This window comes from Vidua macroura, chromosome 6 (genome assembly GCF_024509145.1).
Source record: "Vidua macroura isolate BioBank_ID:100142 chromosome 6, ASM2450914v1, whole genome shotgun sequence".
NCBI lineage: Eukaryota > Metazoa > Chordata > Aves > Passeriformes > Viduidae > Vidua > Vidua macroura.
The window spans coordinates 55,854,876-55,874,568 of record NC_071576.1 but is presented as its reverse complement, the minus strand read 5'-3'; the positions used below and the strand labels follow the sequence as shown (position 1 = coordinate 55,874,568).

The following is a 19,693-nucleotide window of genomic DNA, read 5'->3' as shown; positions in this document are numbered from 1 at the left end:
CATGAACTGCATTTAGCTGCAATGGTATCTCATGCCTTAACCTGGCTTCCAGGCCTGACCCACTCAGATGTCTCAGGTACTGGAACACCTGAGAGAGCAGCATCTCCCCCACATTTGCCAGAGCAGATGCACAGGTGTGTGCACACAGAGAGAAAGAGTCAGTGCAAGGTGCCTGTGAGAAATTCCCCTGGGAGGCAGTGAAATGCTCACTGCGGATCCGTTTGCATCTCCTCACTGTGCCAAGGCTTGGGCCTCGAGCGCTGGGGGATCGGCCCAGGAGCCGTCGGCGTTGGGGCATCACCCGAGGGCAGCAGACGGGAGAGATCCCAGCTCGGAGAGGCCCCACTGCCACGGAGCTTCTGGTCAGCGCTGCTGGGCCCAGGAGAGCTCCAAGGGTCGAGAGCTCCAAGGGTCTCCTTTTGGACCGCTGCTTACAGGGCCCCAAGGGATGGGCTTCAGCCACAGCAATGTTTCACCCTGGCCACACTTTGGGCCAGCAACTTTCTGTGAAAGCGTAAGAGCAGGGATGGTGTGGCATTCAGGGAAGTGAAATAATTCCCAAGGCTGTTGATAAAAGCCCAGGGGGTCGTTGGCCAGCAGCAGTTCCTGGGAGCAGAGGGTGTTTCTGATCAGCGCCAGAGGAGCTCTCAGCAGTGCAGCGGGATGAATCAACAGACTCAGGCCTCTGTGTCCATGGCAGGATCATTGCTGTAGGCAGTGTTTTCTTTTGGCTCCTCAAAGACCCTCTGGAGGGAGAGCCAGAGAGACCCCATGGAGCAGGGCCTCCAGCACCTTCCCGCCAAGAAGTTGAGGAAGGGTTTTATGCTGCTGGTGATGCAGGTGAGCAGGAAAACAGCCTGGGAGGATGCAGTGATGTAACCAAGCTGCTGCAGGAAATTCCAGACAATGAGAAGGAGAGTTAACAGCACAGTGAGGAAGATAATGATGTCGCGCCTCTTGGGTTGCTGCTGCTGGGAGCCCCACTTGGCCTTAATAAAATTGATTGTGCTGGAAATGACCATGGGTGCAGCAAAGAGGAGCAGGATGACGGCATACATGGAGACGAGAGCTGTCTGGCAGTGCCCCTGCTGGTGTGATGGGCATAGGAATGTCACTGCGGGAATGACAGCAAAGAGACCAAAGAAGGCCCAGTATTGGACACTTTCCACCACCCAAAACAGGCACAGAGGAAGGTCATATAGGCAGCAGAGCTTGCATAGCTTGTCCATATACACGACAGGGCTCCTGCACATCAGCCAAGACAGCTCCCAGTCGTAGGAGACGACTGAGAGCTGGAAAAGGAAACACATATATCAAGGGCACAGTAGGAGAGCAGGACATGTCCTCCACCAGGAAGAGGAGGGCAGAGGAGACAGTGAGGAGAAGTAAGAGGAATTCAATGACAGCCAAGTTAAAGATGCAATAATTACCTCTTTTCAGGCTGAGGAGGCAGAGGACATCCCCATTCCCAGCCAGCCCACAGAGGCAGATGAGCAGTGTCACACTGTGTATGGCCATGCTGGTGACATCTGTCTCACACAGATCATCTCCTTGAGTGGTTGAGATGGCAGGTGGGGACACGGTGCTCACCTCCATGGATGGACGCTGAGCAGGCAGTGGGATGTGGCCCCTGGTTGTTGTCAGAGTGGATGAGGAGTCAGTGCTTGGAGAATCCAGGGATGGACCGTGAGGCTCCTCAGCAGCTCCCAGCAGCTGAATCCCAGGGAAGGATTCAGTGGAGAGAAGTGAGATGTGCAGGGGAGGAGGGTGGTGGAAATGGTATAGCGTTAGAGGGAGGTGGGAGGGTAGGGCTATTTTGTAGGGGATTGATAAATAAGAGAATAAACATTTTCGACTCTCCTGAAGCTCCTTAAAGACTCACTTGGCAGAAAGATAAAAGGTTGTTAAGATGTGGACCCAGGATGATAAACGTGACTGGAAGCACTGGGGACTGCGATAAGGAGGCCCACAGTATTTTTGGGGCAAGTTCTGTAACAAGAAGCAAGAGCACATGGCCAAAGGAAAAGTTCAAGGCAAGGTCTCCTTTAAGATCACAGCACTCAGTGAATAGGACCACCAGAGACACCTCTTAATGATCATCCAGGGCCGTCAAAGGACTTCCAGTAGGAAGTGGATGCATGGAAATGAGTTCCAGGAAAATGGTGTTTATGTACTAGATAAGAAAAACTTTTTAATGTCTATGTGTGGTTATGATGGATAAAACCCCTGCTGTAATGTCTCACCACAAACAGAAATGAGATCCTTCTGTGTGTCCTGATGCCTAATATTTCACATAACTTTATTCCCTCTGATTTTGGTATACTCCTCATCCCCATCTCTGCCCCACTCTCCATGCCATTTCATGCCATGCCATGCCATGCCATGCCATGCCATGCCATGCCATGCCATGCCATCCCATCCCATCCCATCCCATCCCATCCCATCCCATCCCATCCCATCCCGTGGCTGCTCTCCAGCTTAGAGCACAGCCTGTTGGCTTCTGCTGCTCTCCAGTGGGGACATTTGGGATCGGCAGCATCCAGACTGCCTCCAACCTCAGCCCTTTCCTGATTCGTCCTAACTGCCTCCATTGCCCCAAATATCCCCGGGCCGCCTTTTCGCTCTGAGAGCCCCGTTCCTGTCCCTGGGACTCCCGTCAGTGTCTCTGCCCCTCCTGGCCATGGTGTTCTAGGACCCGAGAGGGAGGAGAAAAGCCCAGCTCCCACGTGCTCCCTGCAGAACCTCCCTTCCTCATGGCCCTGCTCCCTTGTCCTGCGGGATTACACTGCGGGAGTGTTACGAATCAGTGTTTGAGAACGATTAAAAACCGCCTGCAAGGGCATCAGTAAAAACCACATTTAATACTGAGTGTCAGCACAACAGAATTCATTAGCCAGGTTCACTCTAGCCCTGACCAGACAGGCACATCAAGGGAAAAGCCCTAAAAACAAAATCAAGTCAATCACACCAGAAATATGACACCTGAATGGATACAGACATAGAGTCACTGCAAGGTCCCTGAGAGAAATTCCCCTCAAAGGCAGTGAAACGCTCACTCTGGATGCCTTTGCAGCTCCTCACCAGGTGAAGGGTTGAGCGCCGAGGACTGGGGGTCCAGGACCTGCTGGCCTTCAAGAATCCTCCAAGTGCAGCAAATGTGAGAGTTCCCTGCTCAGGTGACTCAAGGAAACCCTCAGCCATTGTCCCAGGGTCCTTCAACAGAGCAGGGGAAAGGATCAACAGGCTCAGACCCCCATGCCCATAGCAGCACCATTGCTGCAGGCAGTGCTGTCCTTTGGCTCCTCAAAGATCCTCTGGAGGCAGTTCCTGAGGAGACTCTGGCAGTGCCTCCAGCAGCTCCTGACCAAGAAGTAGATGAAAGGTTTGCTGGTGCTGTGGCTTCAGATGAACCGGAAAACAACCTGGGTGGACACAGTGGTGTAACCGAGCTGCTGCAGGAAATTGCAGATGCTGACAGGGAGAGTGAAGAGTGCAGTGTAGAAAATAATGATGTCGAGTCTCTTGGGTTGCTCCTGCTGGGGGCCACACTTGGCCTTGATGGAGAGGATTGTGCTGGAAATGACCACGGGTGCAGCAAAGAGGAAGAGGTTGAGGGCGTACATGGAGGTGAGAGCCACCCGGCATTGCTCCTGCTCATGTGACTGGCACAGGGAAGTCACCGTGGGATTGACAGCGATGACAGCATAGAAGAAGGCCCACTGCAGGGCTCTCATTACCACCCACAACATGTTCTGGGGGAGGTGGCAGGGGTAGCAGCATTTGTAGTAGAGGGACTTGTACCTCTTGGTATTGATGAACATCAGCCAGTACAGCCCCATGTAGTAGGAGACCATTGACACCTGGAAAAGGAAGCCCAAGTACACAGGGGGCATGATAATGGAGCAGGACACATCCTCCACCAGGGACAGCAAAGTGGAGAGGACCATGAAGAGGAGGAAGAAAAAGTCATTGAAGGCCTGGTTGAAGATGTAGCCAGTGGATTTCCTGCACTGGAGCCAGGGAACAGCCCCGTTCCCAGCCAGCCCACAGAGGCAGATGAGCAGTGTCACACTGTCTATGGCCATGCTGGTGACATCTACCTCACACAGACCATCTCCTTGAGTGGTTGAGATGGCAGGTGGGGACACGGTGCTCACCTCCATGGATGGACGCTGAGCACGTGGTGGGATGTGACCCGGGCTGTGGCCAGAGAGGATGGGGAGCCAGTGCTTGGAGAATCCAGGGATGGACCACACAGCTTCTTCAGCAGCTCCCTGCAGTGGGAAGGATTCAGTGGGAAGGGATGAGATGTGGAGGGGAGGAGTGTGGTGGAAATGGTGGGGTGGGAGAGGGAGGTGGGAGGTTTGGGCTGTTTGGCAGGGGATGTGGAAAGAAAGCTCAGGGCAGAGGAGGGGGGACCTGGGGAGGGCACTGCGGTCACTGGGAGAGGGTGGCAGGAAGAGAGCAGCTGCTGGAGGAGAGGAAGGTGGGGTAGGGAGGAAGGAAAACATTCCACTGACCTGTTCCCTGTGGGGCAGCAGCAGGCAAAGGGGTCTGTGCAGATCAGCGGTGCTTCCTGGTACCTCTTGCTCCTTTGGGATCCATGTCCTAAAGTGGCTCCTGCCAGGTCAGTGACATGAAGGAGAAAGTGCCCAGATCACTAGGAGCTCCCCATGCCCATCCTGCTGGCTCTCTTTGTGCCCTATCCCACTGTTGTTTGCCAAAGACTTGATGGTGTCACAGGGGAGTAGGAAATTGCATCTTTGGCTACATTAGAGTTTCACTTCCATTAGTTTGGTGGGTTTTTTTTTTTTTGTTTTTATTTTGTTTTGTTTTTTTTTAATTTTTGGGGGGTTTTTGTGTTTTTTTTTTCTTTGTTTGGTTGTTTGTGTGGTTTTTTTTTTTTCTTGGTTTATTTGAGGTTTCTTTGCTACAAAGGAAGTGAGTTTTGTCAAAATTCCACTCAAAGAATAGAATGGGTCGTCATTTCCTCCTGATTAGAAACACTCCTTCCCTGGACAACATCCCATTCTCTGCCTTCCCTCTCCTGACAGGTTTCTACTATTTCTCATTTCTCTTTCATGAGGGGTCATGGTCCCTCCAGCAGCAGAGGGATGCTGGTGATGCTGGTGGCACCAGAATGGTGCCAGCGCTGCCAGTGCTGGTGGAGCATCTGGGTGCTTCTCAAAAACAACTCCCTTGCTGGTAGGAGGTCTGGGATCATTGCCAAAACATTCCCTGGGCCCAAGGAAGCACAGCTGAGCCAAGAATTCCCATTTTTTCATTCAAATGCAGGCTCTCACTGCCCAAGGGAAGGACAAGAAACAGTTGCTTGGTGTTGATTTGCCACAGCCTAGTTTTTTGGTAGTGGGGGAGAGCCACAGAAAGGGACTCCTGTGAGAAGCTTCTGGAAGCTTCCACCATGTCCAACAGAGCCAATTGCTGACGGCTCTGAAGAGGGACATGGTGCTGGCCCAGTTTGAGAGGTTGGTAACGCCTCTGTGATGGATGGCATATGTAAGAAGAAAATCAAAGCAGCACACACAGAGTTTTTGCCAGGGATGGCAGGCACCACTGATGAGGCCATCCCGGTGTGGTGTGCGGTGATACGCCGTGGCCACTGACATCTTGGCGTGGCCCACGGCAAGTCTTGTGGAGGGCAAGACCCGAGTGGAGAGGGAGAGAGAGAGAGGTGCCTTGCTTCCAAATTAGAGCAGCCTGTCTTTAGAGGACTGCACCCCGTGGAAGAGTGACCCAAGCCGTAAGTTTTGAGAAGTTTTTTTTCTCTAGTTTTGAGAACACTGTTTGCCCGAGGGAGGGATTCACGTTGCAACAGTTTTGCCAGGACTGCTGCTCATGAGATTAGAGCCACACTGGAGAAGTTCCTGGAGAACAGTCTCCTGTGGGAGAGACCCCATGACAGAGCACAAAAAAACCTCCTCTCCTGGAGCAAACAGAAGACCTTGAGTGATGAACTGACCAAAAGCCCCACGCCCTGTCTCCCTGCACGGTCAGTGGGAAGGGGGGAGGGGCTGGGGGAAAGAAAGGTGTTTTAAAGTTTTATTTCACTTCTCATTATCATCCTCTGACTCTGTTAATAAAAAATTGACTTAATACCATTATATTTGAAACTTTTTTTTCCCTATTCTTGGAGTGTTTTTTCTCCCAGTTCTCATCTCAGTTCATGAGCACGTTGTTAATCTTTGTCTCCCTCTCCTCTGCCCAGCTGAGAGCAAGAGCAGGCGAGCAAACGGCTTTCGTGGGTGCCTGGCGTTTTGGCCAGTGCCAAACCACGACAGGCTCGCAGCCAGGTTATCAGCACCACAGCCCACATTTCTTACTGCCAGTACTCTTCATGATGCAATAGGAGCTATTGGAGACCAGAATTTGGGGTGCTGTGGTGCCCCATCCAGCTCTTCACCAGAGCTCCTGTTTCTCCTCCCCAGTCTTGGGAATATTTGTGGTTGTTTTTTTCCTGATCTCACCCCTTTGCAAGCAGGGACACCTTCCACTAGGCCAGGTTGCTTCAAACCCCATCCAGCCTGGCCTGGGACACTTCCAGGGATGGGGAGGCCAGAGCATCTCTGGGAACCTGTGCCAGGGCCTCTCCACCCTGACAGGGAAGAATTTCTTCCCAATATTCCACGTCACCCTGTTCTCTGGCAGTGGGGAGCCATTCCCCCTTGTCCTGTCACTTCAGGCCTCTGTCCAAAGTGCCTCTCCAGTTCTTGGAACCTCTTTAGGTTCTGGAAGGGGCTCTAAGGTCTCCCTGAAGCCTTCCCTTCTCCAGGCTGAACACCCCTAGCTCAAAGACCTCAGCAAAGCTACAGGGAGGGGGTTGATGCCCTGTTGTGACACTGGTGACAAACAGATGTCACCGAGGTCCTGGAAGGGGGTGGCTGTGCTGGGGGCCACGGACTCCCCCTCCCCTTGCAGCTGTACCATCTGAGCATGCTGAGTGAGAGGCCATAGCCAGGGGAGAGGAAGAATTTCTGAAGGCATAAAACCACCAGCACGGAAATCAGCAAAACCCAGGTTTAATAATAAGCAACATCACACCAAAATGCTGTCTCTGTGTGTGAGTTTGTGGGTGTGTTCAGCTGTGCGTGACAAAAGGATAACGATAAAAAGGAAAATGGCCTAAAAGCTTTACAGCACTCAAACTTAACAGTACTTCAGTTATACATTAAAATTAGCAATTCAGCAGAGGAATATCACTTAGCAGCATTTAACCTTATTTATGCCTTAACCTTGCTTCCAGGCCTGACTCACTCAGATGTCTCAGGTACTGGAACACCTGAGAGAGCAGCATCTCCCCCACATTTGCCAGAGCAGATGCACAGGTGTGTGCACACAGAGAGAAAGAGTCAGTGCAAGGTGCCTGTGAGAAATTCCCCTGGGAGGCAGTGAAATGCTCACTGCGGATCCGTTTGCATCTCCTCACTGTGCCAAGGCTTGGGCCTCGAGCGCTGGGGGATCGGCCCAGGAGCCGTCGGCGTTGGGGCATCACCCGAGGGCAGCAGACGGGAGAGATCCCAGCTCGGAGAGGCCCCACTGCCAGGGAGCTTCTGGTCAGCGCTGCTGGGCCCAGGAGAGCTCCAAGGGTCTCCTTTTGGACCGCTGCTTACAGGGCCCCAAGGGATGGGCTTCAGCCACAGCAATGTTTCACCCTGGCCACGCTTCAGGCAGGCAACTTTCTGTGAAAGCGTAAGAGCAGGGATGGTGTGGCATTCAGGGAAGTGAAATAATTCCCAAGGCTGTTGATAAAAGCCCAGGGGGTCGTTGGCCAGCAGCAGTTCCTGGGAGCAGAGGGTGTTTCTGATCAGTGCCAGAGGAGCTGAGCCCAGGGGCTGCTCCTCAAGGCTGAGGCTTCCCAAGCACGAATCAGAGCCCAGTGCGGCCTGGAAAGGGGGTGGGGGATGCACCAGCACAGGGAGGGTGACCCTGTGGGGATTTCTTGATCAGGTCACTCAAGGAATCTCTCAGCCACTGTCCTGGGGTCCTTCAGGAGTGCAGTGGAAGGCATCAACAGGCTCAGGCCTCTGTGTCCATGGCAGGATCATTACTGCTGGCAGTATTTTCTTTCGGCTCCCCAAACACCCTGCGGATCGCCTTCCTTAGTGACTCCACAGAGCAGTTCTTCCTCCAGCTCCCCATGGAGCAGTGTCTCCAGCAGCTCCCCATGGAGCAGTCTCTCTTCCAGCTCCCCACCAAGAAGTAGATGAAGGGTTTGATGCTGCTGGTGATGCAGGTGAGCAGGAAAACTGCCTGGGAGGGCACAACCGTGTAACTGAGCTGCTGCAGGAAAGAGCAGAGACTGAGGGGCAGACTGAAGATTGCAACGAGGACAATCACAATGTCAAGCCTCTTGTGTTTCTGCTGCTGGGAGCCAGGCTTAAAATGAATGAAGAGGATTGTGCTGGAAATGATGAGGGGTGCAGCAAATAGGAAGAGGTTGAGGGCGTACATGGAGGTGAGAGCCACCCGGCATTGCTCCTGCTCGTGTGACTGGCACTGGGAAGTCACCGTGGGATTGACAGTGGTGACAACAAAGAGGAGGACCCAGAAGAGGACGGTCATCATCACCAACAGCAGGCGGTCAGGAAGTTGGCAACCACAGAAAAACGGGCAGAGGATGGACCTGCACCTCTGAAAGCTGATGAATGTCAGCCGGTACAGCCCCATGGTGTAGGAGAACAGTGACAGATAGAAAAGAAAGCTCAAATACATCAGGGGCATTACAGTAGTGCAGGACACTTCCTCCCTCAGGAAGATCATGGTGGAGGGGACCATGACGATGAGGAAGAGGATGTCAGTGATGGCCTGGTTGAAGACGAAATCGGTGGTAGGATTAACGTAGAGGAGCCGGAGGAAAGCCCCATTCCCAACCAGCCCACAGACACCGAAGAGCAGCGTCACAAGATGCATGGCCACGCCGGAGACATTGATCTCACACTGACCAGGTCCGTCGGTCGGTGAGGTGGGAGATGGGGACACGGTGCTCACCTCCATGGATGGACGCTGGGCAGGCGGTGGGATGTGGCCCCTGGCTGTGGTCAGAGTGGATGGGGAGTCAGTGCTTGGAGAATCCAGGGATGCACCACGCAGCTCCTCAGCAGCTCCCTGCAGCAGGAAGGATTCAGTGAAGAGAAGTGAGAAGTGCAGGGGAGGAGGGTGGTGGAAATTGTGGGAGAGGGAGGGTTGGGCTATTTTGCAGGGGATTGATAAATAAGAGAGAATAAACATTTTCAACTCCCCTGAAGTTGCTTAAAGACTAACTGGGCAGAAACATAAAAAGATATAAAGGTTTGGACCCAGGCTGATACCCGTGGCTGGAACCACTGGGGAAAGTGATAAGGAGACCCACAGTATTTTTGGGGCAAGAAGCAAGAGCACATGGCCAAAGAAAAAGTTCAAGGCACGGTCACTTTTAATATCACAGCACTCAGTGTATACATCCACCAGAAGCCCCCCTTAATGAACCTCCAGGACGATGAAATGATGCTCAGTGATAAGTGGATGCATGGAAATGAGTTCTAGGAAAATGGTGTTTATGTACTCGACAAGAAAAACTTTTTAACGCCTATATATGGTTATAGTGGATAACGCATGTTGTAAAGTAGAGATCCGTCTGTGTGTCCTGCTGTCTAATACTTTCCTTGGTAACAGCATTAGTTGGTGTTAGGAACTTTATTCTGTCTCATTTTGGTATCACTCCTTATCCCCATCTCTGCCCCACTCCCCCTCCCATCCCATCCCATCCCATCCCATCCCATCCCATCCCATCCCATCCCGCTGATTTCCCAGTCAGAGGCCACTCCCTGGATGCAAGTGTGACCTGTTGGCTCTGCTGCCGTCCAGTGGGAGATTTGGGATTGGTGGCACCCAGACCCCTCCTGGCCCCTCCAGCCCCTGCCTGCCTGATGCCTTGGGATGGCTTCCCAGAACAGAGGCTAGACAAGGTGAAGAGAATGAAAGTGGGTATTTATCAAAGGCCTTCAAAAGGTACCCCTTGGGCAGTCAAAGCCTCTGAGAGGGGCTACACCCAAAATGGACAATGGTCACGAGGTTTTCAGACAGATATAAGTTTGGTCCATTTACAAATCTGGGGTGAATCCCCCAATTACAGCTTCAGGTAACGAAGTCATTTACCCCCAGTTTGCCCTCCCCCAATTCACTTTTGTCTACACTTTTTGGGGCCTGAGGCAGTAGAGTGTGCTTGAATTTCAGGCCTAGAGGGATTGTTTTGTCTGACCAAAATGTGAAGACAGTTAACAAACACTTTCCATGGAGTTTAGAGTTATGCACTAATGCAGTACAGGATTTGAAAAACATAAAGGCGAAAATCCTAAGGCATCCAGCCCCCCTCTGACATCCTCTAGAAATTCCCCCCACGCTGCCTTCCCCTCCAGACATCCCTGCTCCTCTCCTGCCCCACACGGGATCCCCAGCAGTGTTTCCACTCCTCCTGGCAATTCCATGCTTCTCCACGCCAATGCACACCAGTGGAGCCATCCCTCTACTGCCTCTTGTTTCTCTCCAAAGGAGGTTGGGGGGCTGGACAGGAGGGACAGAGCTCGGAAGGGGCGTCTGCAGGGGAAACACTGCCCCAAAGCCTTACAGGGCAGCCTGGGGTGAGCAGCCTGTGGGGAGGGACTGGAGCCTCAGACATGGGGCTGAGAGGGATGGGAAGGATGGGAGGTGGGTGGGCTGCATGGGGAGTGGGATGGGGTCTTGGTGTGGGAGGTGTGGGACATGATGGTGGGAGGATGTGGTGGGAAGGTGTGGGATGTGGTGGGGATGGAGAAAAAGCACGGGATGTGGTGGGGCTGGAGAAAAGTTGTGGATGTGGTGGGGCTGGAGAAAAGGTGTGGATGTGGTGGGGCTGGTGATCTCAGTGAAGCCACAGGGAGCAGGGTGATGCCCCGTGGAGCCCATGGTGACAATCACGGGTCTCACCCTGCCCCTGGAAGGGGGTGGCTGTGCTGAGGACCATGGCCTCCTCCTCTCCTTGCTGCTGCACCATCTGAGCCTGCTGAGGGAGCAGCTGAACGCAGTGGAGAAGAAGAATTTCTGAAGGCAGAGAGACCTTTGCGCCTGGCTCACAAAATTAAAAATTCAAGATCTCTGGGGAGATCTTTGCTGTGACACTCACGGAGCACTCACAGGGAATGCTGAGCCCCATGGCCATGGTGTCCTGGCGAGCTGTGCCGGTGCCAGCCCAGCTCTGGGCACTGGCGATCATGGTTGCTCCAGGGAGCACAAGCTATGGGTGTGTCCCCTCTGAAACCAAGAAGTTTAAGTCTAACGGCAATAGCATTTTAGACTAATGACAATTTTGAGTCAAAATTGTGAACATTTTGGAAATTTATGTACCATAGACAGGTTCAAAGAAACAACACATTTCAGGAATTTTTATGCACCATAATATCCAAGATTTTTTACAGATACTCCTAAAAGGCTCCCAATTTATTATTTCACGGTATGAGTGTTTTGTTTCTTTTAATTACTTCCAAAATATGTTGTCTTTTTTAGTTTAGTACATAACCCGTTTTTTTTTTTTTTTCAGCTAAAAAATGATTTATTAAATTTGATGTCTTGGTTAGACAATTACCATTGATTAAGTTTTCTGAGGTGTACAAGCCTAGGAAATGGCCCTTTTACTGCCACTGCAATTTATCTCTTGCAATTTATTAGTCAATTCTTCCGGTGTCTATAGGCCTCTGAATTCCTAATTCTCTCAAGATATCATTCTCATTCTATGATGTCCAATTAATTTCTAGTTATTTGTTAACCGTTAAAAAATACTTTATTGAATTTTGTTCTCCCGACTATTGAATAAGTTCTCTAAGGGCTATGGGTCGATAGAGTTTTCTACTGGCACTCAGCCAAGACATATCTAAATCAAAACCAGTTAAAAAAACACAGTCAAATATGCTCCGACTAATTAAACATAGTTCATTATGAAATTTCGAAACAATCACAAAATTCCTGGCTAACTACCTCTCTGTCCCCTCCCTCCAGTCACATTCCTGGCTGGCAGCAGGAGCCAGAGGAAGCCAGGAAGCGCTGGCAGAGGGAGCAAAAGCAGCTCAGGGTTAATGGTGTTGTTTATTGACATCAGACCACAGTGGAATGCAGGAACCAAGTGCCAGGGGGAATTTTGGGATCACAGCCATGTTGGGAAGGATCCGTTTGGGAAACAGTGCTCTAGGACCCGCGAGGGAGGAGCAAAGCCCTGCTCCAATGTGCTTCCCGCAGAGCATTTCTCACACATAGCCCTTGGCAATGCCCCTGCTGCCTTCTCCTGCAGGAATACGGAGCAGGAGAGTGATATCATGGAAATTTAGTAATCTGGTGGCTCAAGGAAACCCTCAGCCATTGCCCCATGGTCCTGCATCGGGGCAGTTGAAGGATTCAACAGGCTCAGCCCCCCGTATCCCTGCTGGCATCATTACTGGGGGCAGTGCTTCCTTCTGGCGCCTCAGAGACCTTCTGGAGACACTCCCTGAGGGACTCCATGGAGCAGCACCTCCAGCACTTTGTAACTGAGAAGTAGATGAAGGGGTTGATGGTGCTGTGCATGCAGCGAGCAGCAGAACAGCCTGAGGGGACACAGTGGTGTAGCCGAGCTGCTGCAGGAAATTCCAGAGACTGAGGGGAAGAGTGAGGAGCACAGTGAGGAAGACAATGATGTTGAGCCTCTTGAATTGCTGCTGCTGGAAGCTACCCTTGAAATGAATGAAGAGGATTGTGCAGGAAATGACCACGGATGGAGCAAAGACGAGGCAGTTGAGGACGTAGAGGGAGATGAGAGCCCCCAGCAGAGCTTGTGTTCCTGTGACTTGCACAGGGAAGTCACTGCAGAAATGGCAGCGATGACAGTGATGGAAAGGGCGCAGAGCACGGGACTCACCAGCACCCATGAGAGGTGCTGGGGAACATGGCAGAAGAGCCCACGTGGGCAGAGGATGGACCTGCACCTCTCGATGCTGATGGCCATCAGCCAGTACAGCCCTAGGCTGTAGAACAGCAGGAAGAGGAGGAAAAGGAAGCTTATGTATGCTGGAGACATGATGGTGTTATAAACAAGTTTATAAGTAAATTGTTAAATGTTAGTTACCATGCTTATTAATTGTTACCTGTTAATTACCACGTTTGTTACTCATATTGTTAGCTACCTTACTGCACCATTTTTTTCCGTCGGTGCTTCCCGAAATGGCGCCAGGATAACGTCACAAGCGTATATGTAAATCAGTCCCATCCAACAGAATAACACCCTAGAAAAACGAGCCAACCTCCAGGTCAAGGGACCAAGTGACTTGTCCAGCCTGAGGACTGTCCTACTATTCCAGCAGCATAATTCTAAGCTCTCACCACAACCTAACCAGAACTGGACCAGAGTGAGGACCTTAGACAACAAGCCCAAAAGTGCCTTCCTAGGCACGCCCGTGAGGACGGAAGCCCCAGCTCTGCTATGCAGCAAAGCTGACATCCTCCTCCTCCACGTCGCCAAAGGGAGCAGCGGCGGTGCGCGCGGCCCCTCGGGCCCCCACCCAGAGCTGATTTCATAATAAAGGCATTACAAAGGAGCAAGTCTCCGTGCCCATTCAGTTCAATGGCAGAGCGGGACAAATGCTGCAGCAGGAAGAGCTGAGTGGAGGGGAACCATGAAGATGAGGAAGAGGAAGTTGATGATGACCAGGTCAAGGATGCAGGCAGTGATGGGTTTGATGGTGTCCCTCTGGATACAGAATCTGAGGACACAGAGGACAGCCCCATTCCCAGCCAGCCCACAGAGGCAGATGAGCAGTGTCACACTGTGTATGGCCACATTGGTGACATCTACCTCACAGAGATTGTCCCCTTCAGTGGGTGAGATGGCAGGGGGGGACATGGTTCTCATCCCCATGGATGGACGCTGGGCAGGCGGTGGGATGTGGCCCCTGGTTGTTGCCAGGGTAATTCAGGAGTCAGTGCTTGAGAATCCAGGGATGGACCGTGAGCAGCTCCCCGCAGTGGGAAGGATTCAGTGGGGAGGAGTGAGATGTGCAGGGGAGGAGGGTGGTGGGAATGGTGGGGTGGGAGGGTTGGGCTGGTTAGCAGGAGGCTGATAAATAACATAGAGAATAAACATTTTCAGTTCTTCTGAAGCTGTTCAAAAGTAAAGTGGCCAAAATGTAAAAGGATGTGTTATAGATGGATAATGAGATGATTTGCTCTCACAGTTAAGGGATGAATACTGTGTGAATATTAAGAGAAGCTTTATTGATGTATAATTGTGTTATTGTAGTCTGTTGTTTAGCTGTCCCCTGTTGTCTCCATAGTCCCCTTTTCTCCCCTCTGTACTGCCGCCATCAGAGAGGCTGAGTCACCTAGGACAGGTAGAAAGAAGGCCTGAACAAAAGCTTGGTGCTGGGGTGGAGGGGGGGAGTAGCATGACAACAGCTGACCTGTCACAGGGACATTCTTTTTTCTTTCAGGATTTTTCATAAAAGAGCACAGAAGAAAGAAAGAGAAAACAATTTCTATTTCTGCTCCTTGTTTAATGCATGTGGAATGTGTTTAGAGAATTGTTTACCTGGGGCGATTGCTTGACTGGATTCTAGTAAGGATTGTTTGAGCCTGATAGCCAATCAGATCCACCTGTGTCTAGACTCTCACAAGAGGGTCACGAGTTGTGAGTTAGATATGGTAGTTAGAACAAGTAGGTTTGTAGTTTTAGTATCCCCTTTAAATAGCCTATTAATGTATTATAGTATAGTTATAAAAAAGAAATCATTCAGCCTTCTGAACTGGAGTCAGACATCATCATTCCTTCCCAGCGGAAGTCGGGAATTTACATTTACAATACTGACCTCAAATCAAGTTGCAGGAAAGCAGGCTCCACCAATAAACAGCAAAGAGGAGCTGACTGACAGACTTTGGGAGGGGCCAGCTTTAGCTGATGCAACCCCCTGGGTATCAAAGGTGAAGCCTCCATCCTGAAGACGAGCCAGCCATGTGGAAGGCAGCCACGAGGGAAGCTCCCAACCTGTTTCTCCTTATTTAGACCTTTTCCTGTATTTTTTGTTAAGGTTTAATAAATCTTTAAAAATTTTAAACAGTGGCTGGTTGTTTCTCACAGGATGTAAAGGCTAGCACACAGGATGACAAACATGACAGGAACCAGGGCAGAAACAGATGAGGAGACCTGCAGTGGTTTTGGGGCAAGTTCTGGAACAAGAAGCAACAGTGCATGGCCAGAGGAAAAGTTCAAGGCAAAGTCACCTTTAATATGGCAGCAATCAGTGAATATGACCACCAGAGACACCCCTCTTCATAAACCTCCAGGACCATAAAAGGACTTCCAGGAGGAGGTGGATGCATGGAAATGAATTCTAGGAAAATGTTGTTTATGTATTAGATAAGAAAAACTTTTCAATGCCGACATGTGGATATAATGCATTTATACCCTGTTGTGAAGTGTCATCCTACACACAATACAAAAAGAGATCGTTCTGTGTCCTGTGCAGGTAAAGAATTCCTGCTTCCTCATGCTTTGCATTGTGTTAGAAAGTTTGTTCTGGCCCATTTCAGAATTAGGACACAGACGGGATGCACAGGAGAAGAGAGAGGACGTGGGGAGGGCACTGCGGTCACCGGGAGAGGGTGGCAGGAAGAGAGCAGCTGCTGGAGGAGAGGAAGGTGGGTTAGGGAGGAAGGAAAACATTCCACTGACCTGTTCCCTGTGGGGCAGCAACAGGCAAAGGGGGCTGTGCAGATCAGCGGCGCTTCCTGGTACCTCTTGCTCCTTTGGGATCCATGTCCTAAAGTGGCTCTTCCCAGGTCAGTGACATGAAGGAGAAAGTGCCCAGCTCAACAGGAGCTCCCCATTCCCGTCCTGCTGTCTCTCTCTGTTCCCTGTCCTGCCATTGTTTCGCAAGGCTTGGCGGGTGAATCGGAAATTTAATCTTTGGCTACGTCAGAATTTGACTTCCTCTCATTTATTTGTCTTGACTTTTTTTTCCTGTCACAGAGGAAGTGGCTCGACTTGCAGATTTCTTTGAATGGCTCCTGATTTCCTCCTGATTAGAAACAATCTTTCCAATGGGACATTCTCCAAACGCTTTCCCTCTCTCAGCAGGTTTCTACCATTCCTCATTTCCCTACCCTGAGGGGTTGTTGTCCCTCCAGCAGCAGAGAGCTGCTGGTGGCACTGCAATGCTGACAGTGCTGCAAGTGCTCACAGCACTGTGCAAGCATCTGATTGCTTCTCAGAAACAACTCCCATTCTGGGAAGAGGTCTGGGATCCTTGCCAAAAACTTCCCTGGCTCCAAGAAAGCCATCTGAGCTGAGAATTCCCATTTCTGCCATTCCAGTGCAGGCTGACACAGCCCAAGGGAAGGACAGCACTCAGTTGCTTGCAGCCAGGTTATCAGCACTTGGAGCCCACCCTAATTACTGCCAATCCCCTTGATGATGCAATGAAAGCTCTTAGGGACCAGATTTTGGGCTGCTGTGATCCTCTTTCCAGCCCTTCATTAGGGCTCATCCTCCTCCTCCTCAGACATGGCAGCATTAGTGTTTGTTTTTATCTGACCCCACCCCTCTGGGCAACCTGTGCCAGGGCCTCCCCACCCTCACAGGGAAGGATTTCTTCCCAATATCCAATCTGAACCCAGCCTCTGTCAGTGGGAAGCCATTCCCCCTTGTCCTGCCGCTCCATGCCCTTGTCCAAATTCCCTCTCCAACTCTCCTGGAGCCCCATTAGCTCCTGGATCATGAAATGTTTGCCCTTGAAAGGACTGGCCTGGTGAGGGGATGTGAGATTCCATAGCTGGGGACAGAAACACGGTGTCAGCAGGGAAGAGAGGTGACAGTTCTGGTCCCAGGGCCAGCAGTTTCCCAGAGGAGCATCCCAAATCCCTGTGGCACATGTCAGCCTGGGTAGGAATCATCTCATCTGAGCTTTCTAGGAATTCCTTGGAATTCCCTGTAGGCTGCTGTCTGACTGCCAAGGGAATGTGGAAGATGACTCAGGGGAAACCTGCAACTTTCTAAGGATTAAAGCCAAGAGAGCAGCATTGATTTGCCTCTTCTCAGCAGAAATGACATTGCTGAAATCCTAAATCATCCCTCAGCTGTGTGCCTGTGCTCCATCTCCGGCACAGAATTGATTATTGCATGCATCCTCTTGGAAACTGCGTGGTGAAGGTCCAGTGCCACTGAAATTGTGGTATACAAGTGGCAAAACTAGATTTGAACCAGAAATTAAAGTTTCACATGACATTTGTAATGCAGGGTCCTAAGGATCCAGCCCAGGAATGAGACTGGGCAAGTTCAGGCTGTTCAAAAGACAAGATTTTGGGATTTGGGTTCCATTAAAAACGGAAGAAGAAGCTGACATGGAGACAAACTTCTTTTCCCTTAGGTCTCCTTGCTGAGGCTCTCTGCTGTTCATTTCCTGGACAGAGTCAAGGGCAGATGAGAAGCAGAGCCCTGATCCCGTCCCAGGCTCTGGACTAGTTCCCTGTTTGTGAGAGCCCTGGAGAACACGAGCCAGCACGGAGAACAGGGGGCTGTGGCAGGAGCTGGGACAGAGCCTGCGCCGGACGCTGCTCGGGCTCACCCCGCGGGCTTCGCTCCCTGCAGGGACTGCTGGGCTCCTGGACGGTTTGGATGGGTGGTGATGAAGGATCTCTGAAGCCAGGTCTTTAGAACATGTGGTTTATTATAAGGGGTGAAGGGCCCTGCTTGGAGTTGCAGGCCCAGGGAGAGTGGGGAGAGAGAGAGAGAGGGTCCCAGGTGAGCGTCCCAAGAGGAAGGTCCAAGAGAGCGTCCAGTCCCTCGGCCACACCTTATCAGGGGGCTTCAAGGTGTGCTGGGACAGGACTTGGGCCAATGGGGTTACAGATACCTGATACTTCCGGGGAGGGTTACAGGTGTGGGATGAACCATACATTGGGGGGTGATACAGAACATTCCATTTGGCCTTTGGATCTATCAGAAGGGGGGATTGCTTTCAGCTTGGCTGTATTATTGTTTTCGAGATGCTCAGTAATTAAGGTTTGGTATTTCAAATCTTGTTCTCATCTCAATATCTGTATTTTCTGACTCTTTTGCCAGGCCATCATATTTATAGGGCTTTCCTATTTCATCTTCCCCAACAGCTCCCTTCTCCCAAGTGACCATTCCAGGGAAGCTCCTGAAGATCCCGCCCCAGGGACAGCAGCTGCTGTGTGTGAGGTGATGTGAGTGCACTGCGGTGAAGTTCTCCAGGCTGCGAGAGGAAACAAGGTCAGACTCTTCTCTTTCACCTTAGTCAGTGCCCCCTCATTGGGTGGAACCTGGTTATTAATTCTGGGGGGAGAATTGAGATCTGTAGGGTATTGAAAGCAATAAATACTGTGGGAAAAGGGAGGGAATTTTAAATGAGTGTCCTGCTGAAGGAATCCAGCAGCTCAGTGATATCAACTGACACCTGAGAGTGCAGGTCAGATCCATCCCAAAGCCATTTGCTCTCTGATATCTCCATGGGCAATCCTCTCCTTCTCCAATTGTTTTCCTCCTCCAGCTGTGTCCTGTCCACAGGCAGGAAGGAGGTGTCTCCCTGGCTTTTTTGCCAGGTACAGCAGACCAGGCTCCCACATCCTACTTGCCTTCTGTCTTTTCCCACACCTCTCCCTGTGCTGCTCCACATGGAAGCTGTGGGTGGGAAAAGATGGGAAAAGCCACATTTGGGGGACAACAGCGTTGCTGCGGTGTCTCTGTTTGTCCCCTCTCCAGCTGTGTGAGGGCAAGGAGAAGCAGCAGAGGTGTCACAATGAGCACTTTGTCCCCTGCCACGGAGGGAGCCAGCCCTGCCTGCTGGAACCAGCCCGGTGGGAAGGCATCCAACGGGAGCTGGAATGAGGAGAACCACGACAACAGGACCAAGTGTGACAACAGGCACTGGAGCAAAGTGCCCGTCACGCTGCTGCTGCTGTGCCTGTGTGGAATGGTGGGAACGGGGCTGTGCTCCGGCTCCTTGGCCAACAGCAGTGCCCACCCTCTGATTTACTTCCTGGCTGGGAGCTGTGCAAAGGAATTCCCCCCCTGTTAGTGTTGCCTTCCAGAGGGCTTTTGAGGATTTGCCAGAGCCAGGGAATGGGGACAACACAGTGGAATCATCATCAAGTGGAATCATCATGAAGGAGAGTCAACATAAAACAGTTAAAGTATCCAGAGTTGGAAGGGACTCACAAAGATCGTGGAGTTGAGCTCCTGGCCCTGCACAGGACATCCCAACAATCCCAGCCTGTGCCTGACAGCATTGTGCAAATGCTCCTAGAGCTCTGTCAGGCTGGTGCTGTGTGCAGCTGGGGAACTCCTGCCTGGGGTGGACGATGAATGATGTGAGGAATCCTCATGGAATGGTTTGGGTAGGAAGGAACCTTAGAGATCATCTCATTCCATCTCTCCTTCTGCCATGGGCATGGACACCCCAGAAACCTTTTGCTTTGAAATCTTTGCTCTTTTGAAAGGAAGCTCAGATAGGGAGAGGCCTGGGTGACACTGGAGGCAAGGAATGTGCTGGGAAGTAGAAAAAGTACATTGGAGGATCATGATCCTCCTGTGCTTGCTTTGGGTGAGACCCCTGTCTGAGTTGTTCTTCCCTGAACAAGAGGTTGCACCATGGAGGGTTTCTGCTTTGCAATGGACAGGAAAAGA

The 19,693-nt window shown here is 51.3% G+C and overlaps 4 protein-coding genes and 1 pseudogene across 10 annotated transcripts in view; all 5 read right to left on the bottom strand.

Moving 5' to 3' along the window:
• The window catches only part of LOC128808596 (proto-oncogene Mas-like), a 32,558-nt gene that overhangs the window by 4,346 nt on the left and 8,519 nt on the right, over window positions 1–19,693 (bottom strand). The window contains exon 1 of one of the 2 annotated variants that reach the window (XM_053979905.1): window positions 4,521–4,625. The exons of the other annotated variant lie outside the window; for it this stretch is intronic. The gene's annotated coding sequence lies outside the window, so the exon portion shown is untranslated. Of the gene's footprint in view, window positions 1–4,520; window positions 4,626–19,693 lie in introns of those variants that run through there. 2 annotated transcript variants of the gene reach the window in all.
• Window positions 651–1,864, bottom strand: LOC128808600 (mas-related G-protein coupled receptor member H-like). Its single transcript, XM_053979912.1, is given in 2 exon segments — window positions 651–1,305; window positions 1,307–1,864. Coding segments are annotated over 2 exon segments (918 nt in total). The 5' UTR covers window positions 1,597–1,864; the 3' UTR covers window positions 651–677.
• LOC128808602 (mas-related G-protein coupled receptor member H-like) lies at window positions 2,877–4,163 on the bottom strand (annotated as a pseudogene).
• Window positions 7,022–19,693, bottom strand: part of LOC128808594 (proto-oncogene Mas-like) — a 40,540-nt gene continuing 27,868 nt past the window's right edge. For 3 of the 6 annotated variants that reach the window (XM_053979898.1, XM_053979897.1, XM_053979896.1), the window contains exon 5: window positions 7,022–9,123. In XM_053979898.1, coding sequence (XP_053835873.1) covers window positions 8,035–9,123 — 1,089 coding nt within the window. In that variant the 3' untranslated portion in view covers window positions 7,022–8,034. Of the gene's footprint in view, window positions 9,124–11,166; window positions 11,238–15,721; window positions 15,826–19,693 lie in introns of those variants that run through there. The other 3 variants (XM_053979901.1, XM_053979902.1, XM_053979899.1) reach the window with 3 other exon arrangements.
• Window positions 12,137–13,992, bottom strand: LOC128808606 (mas-related G-protein coupled receptor member H-like). The gene is given in 5 exon segments (XM_053979918.1): window positions 12,137–12,590; window positions 12,593–12,823; window positions 12,826–13,071; window positions 13,614–13,665; window positions 13,667–13,992. Coding segments are annotated over 5 exon segments (939 nt in total). The 5' UTR covers window positions 13,913–13,992; the 3' UTR covers window positions 12,137–12,426.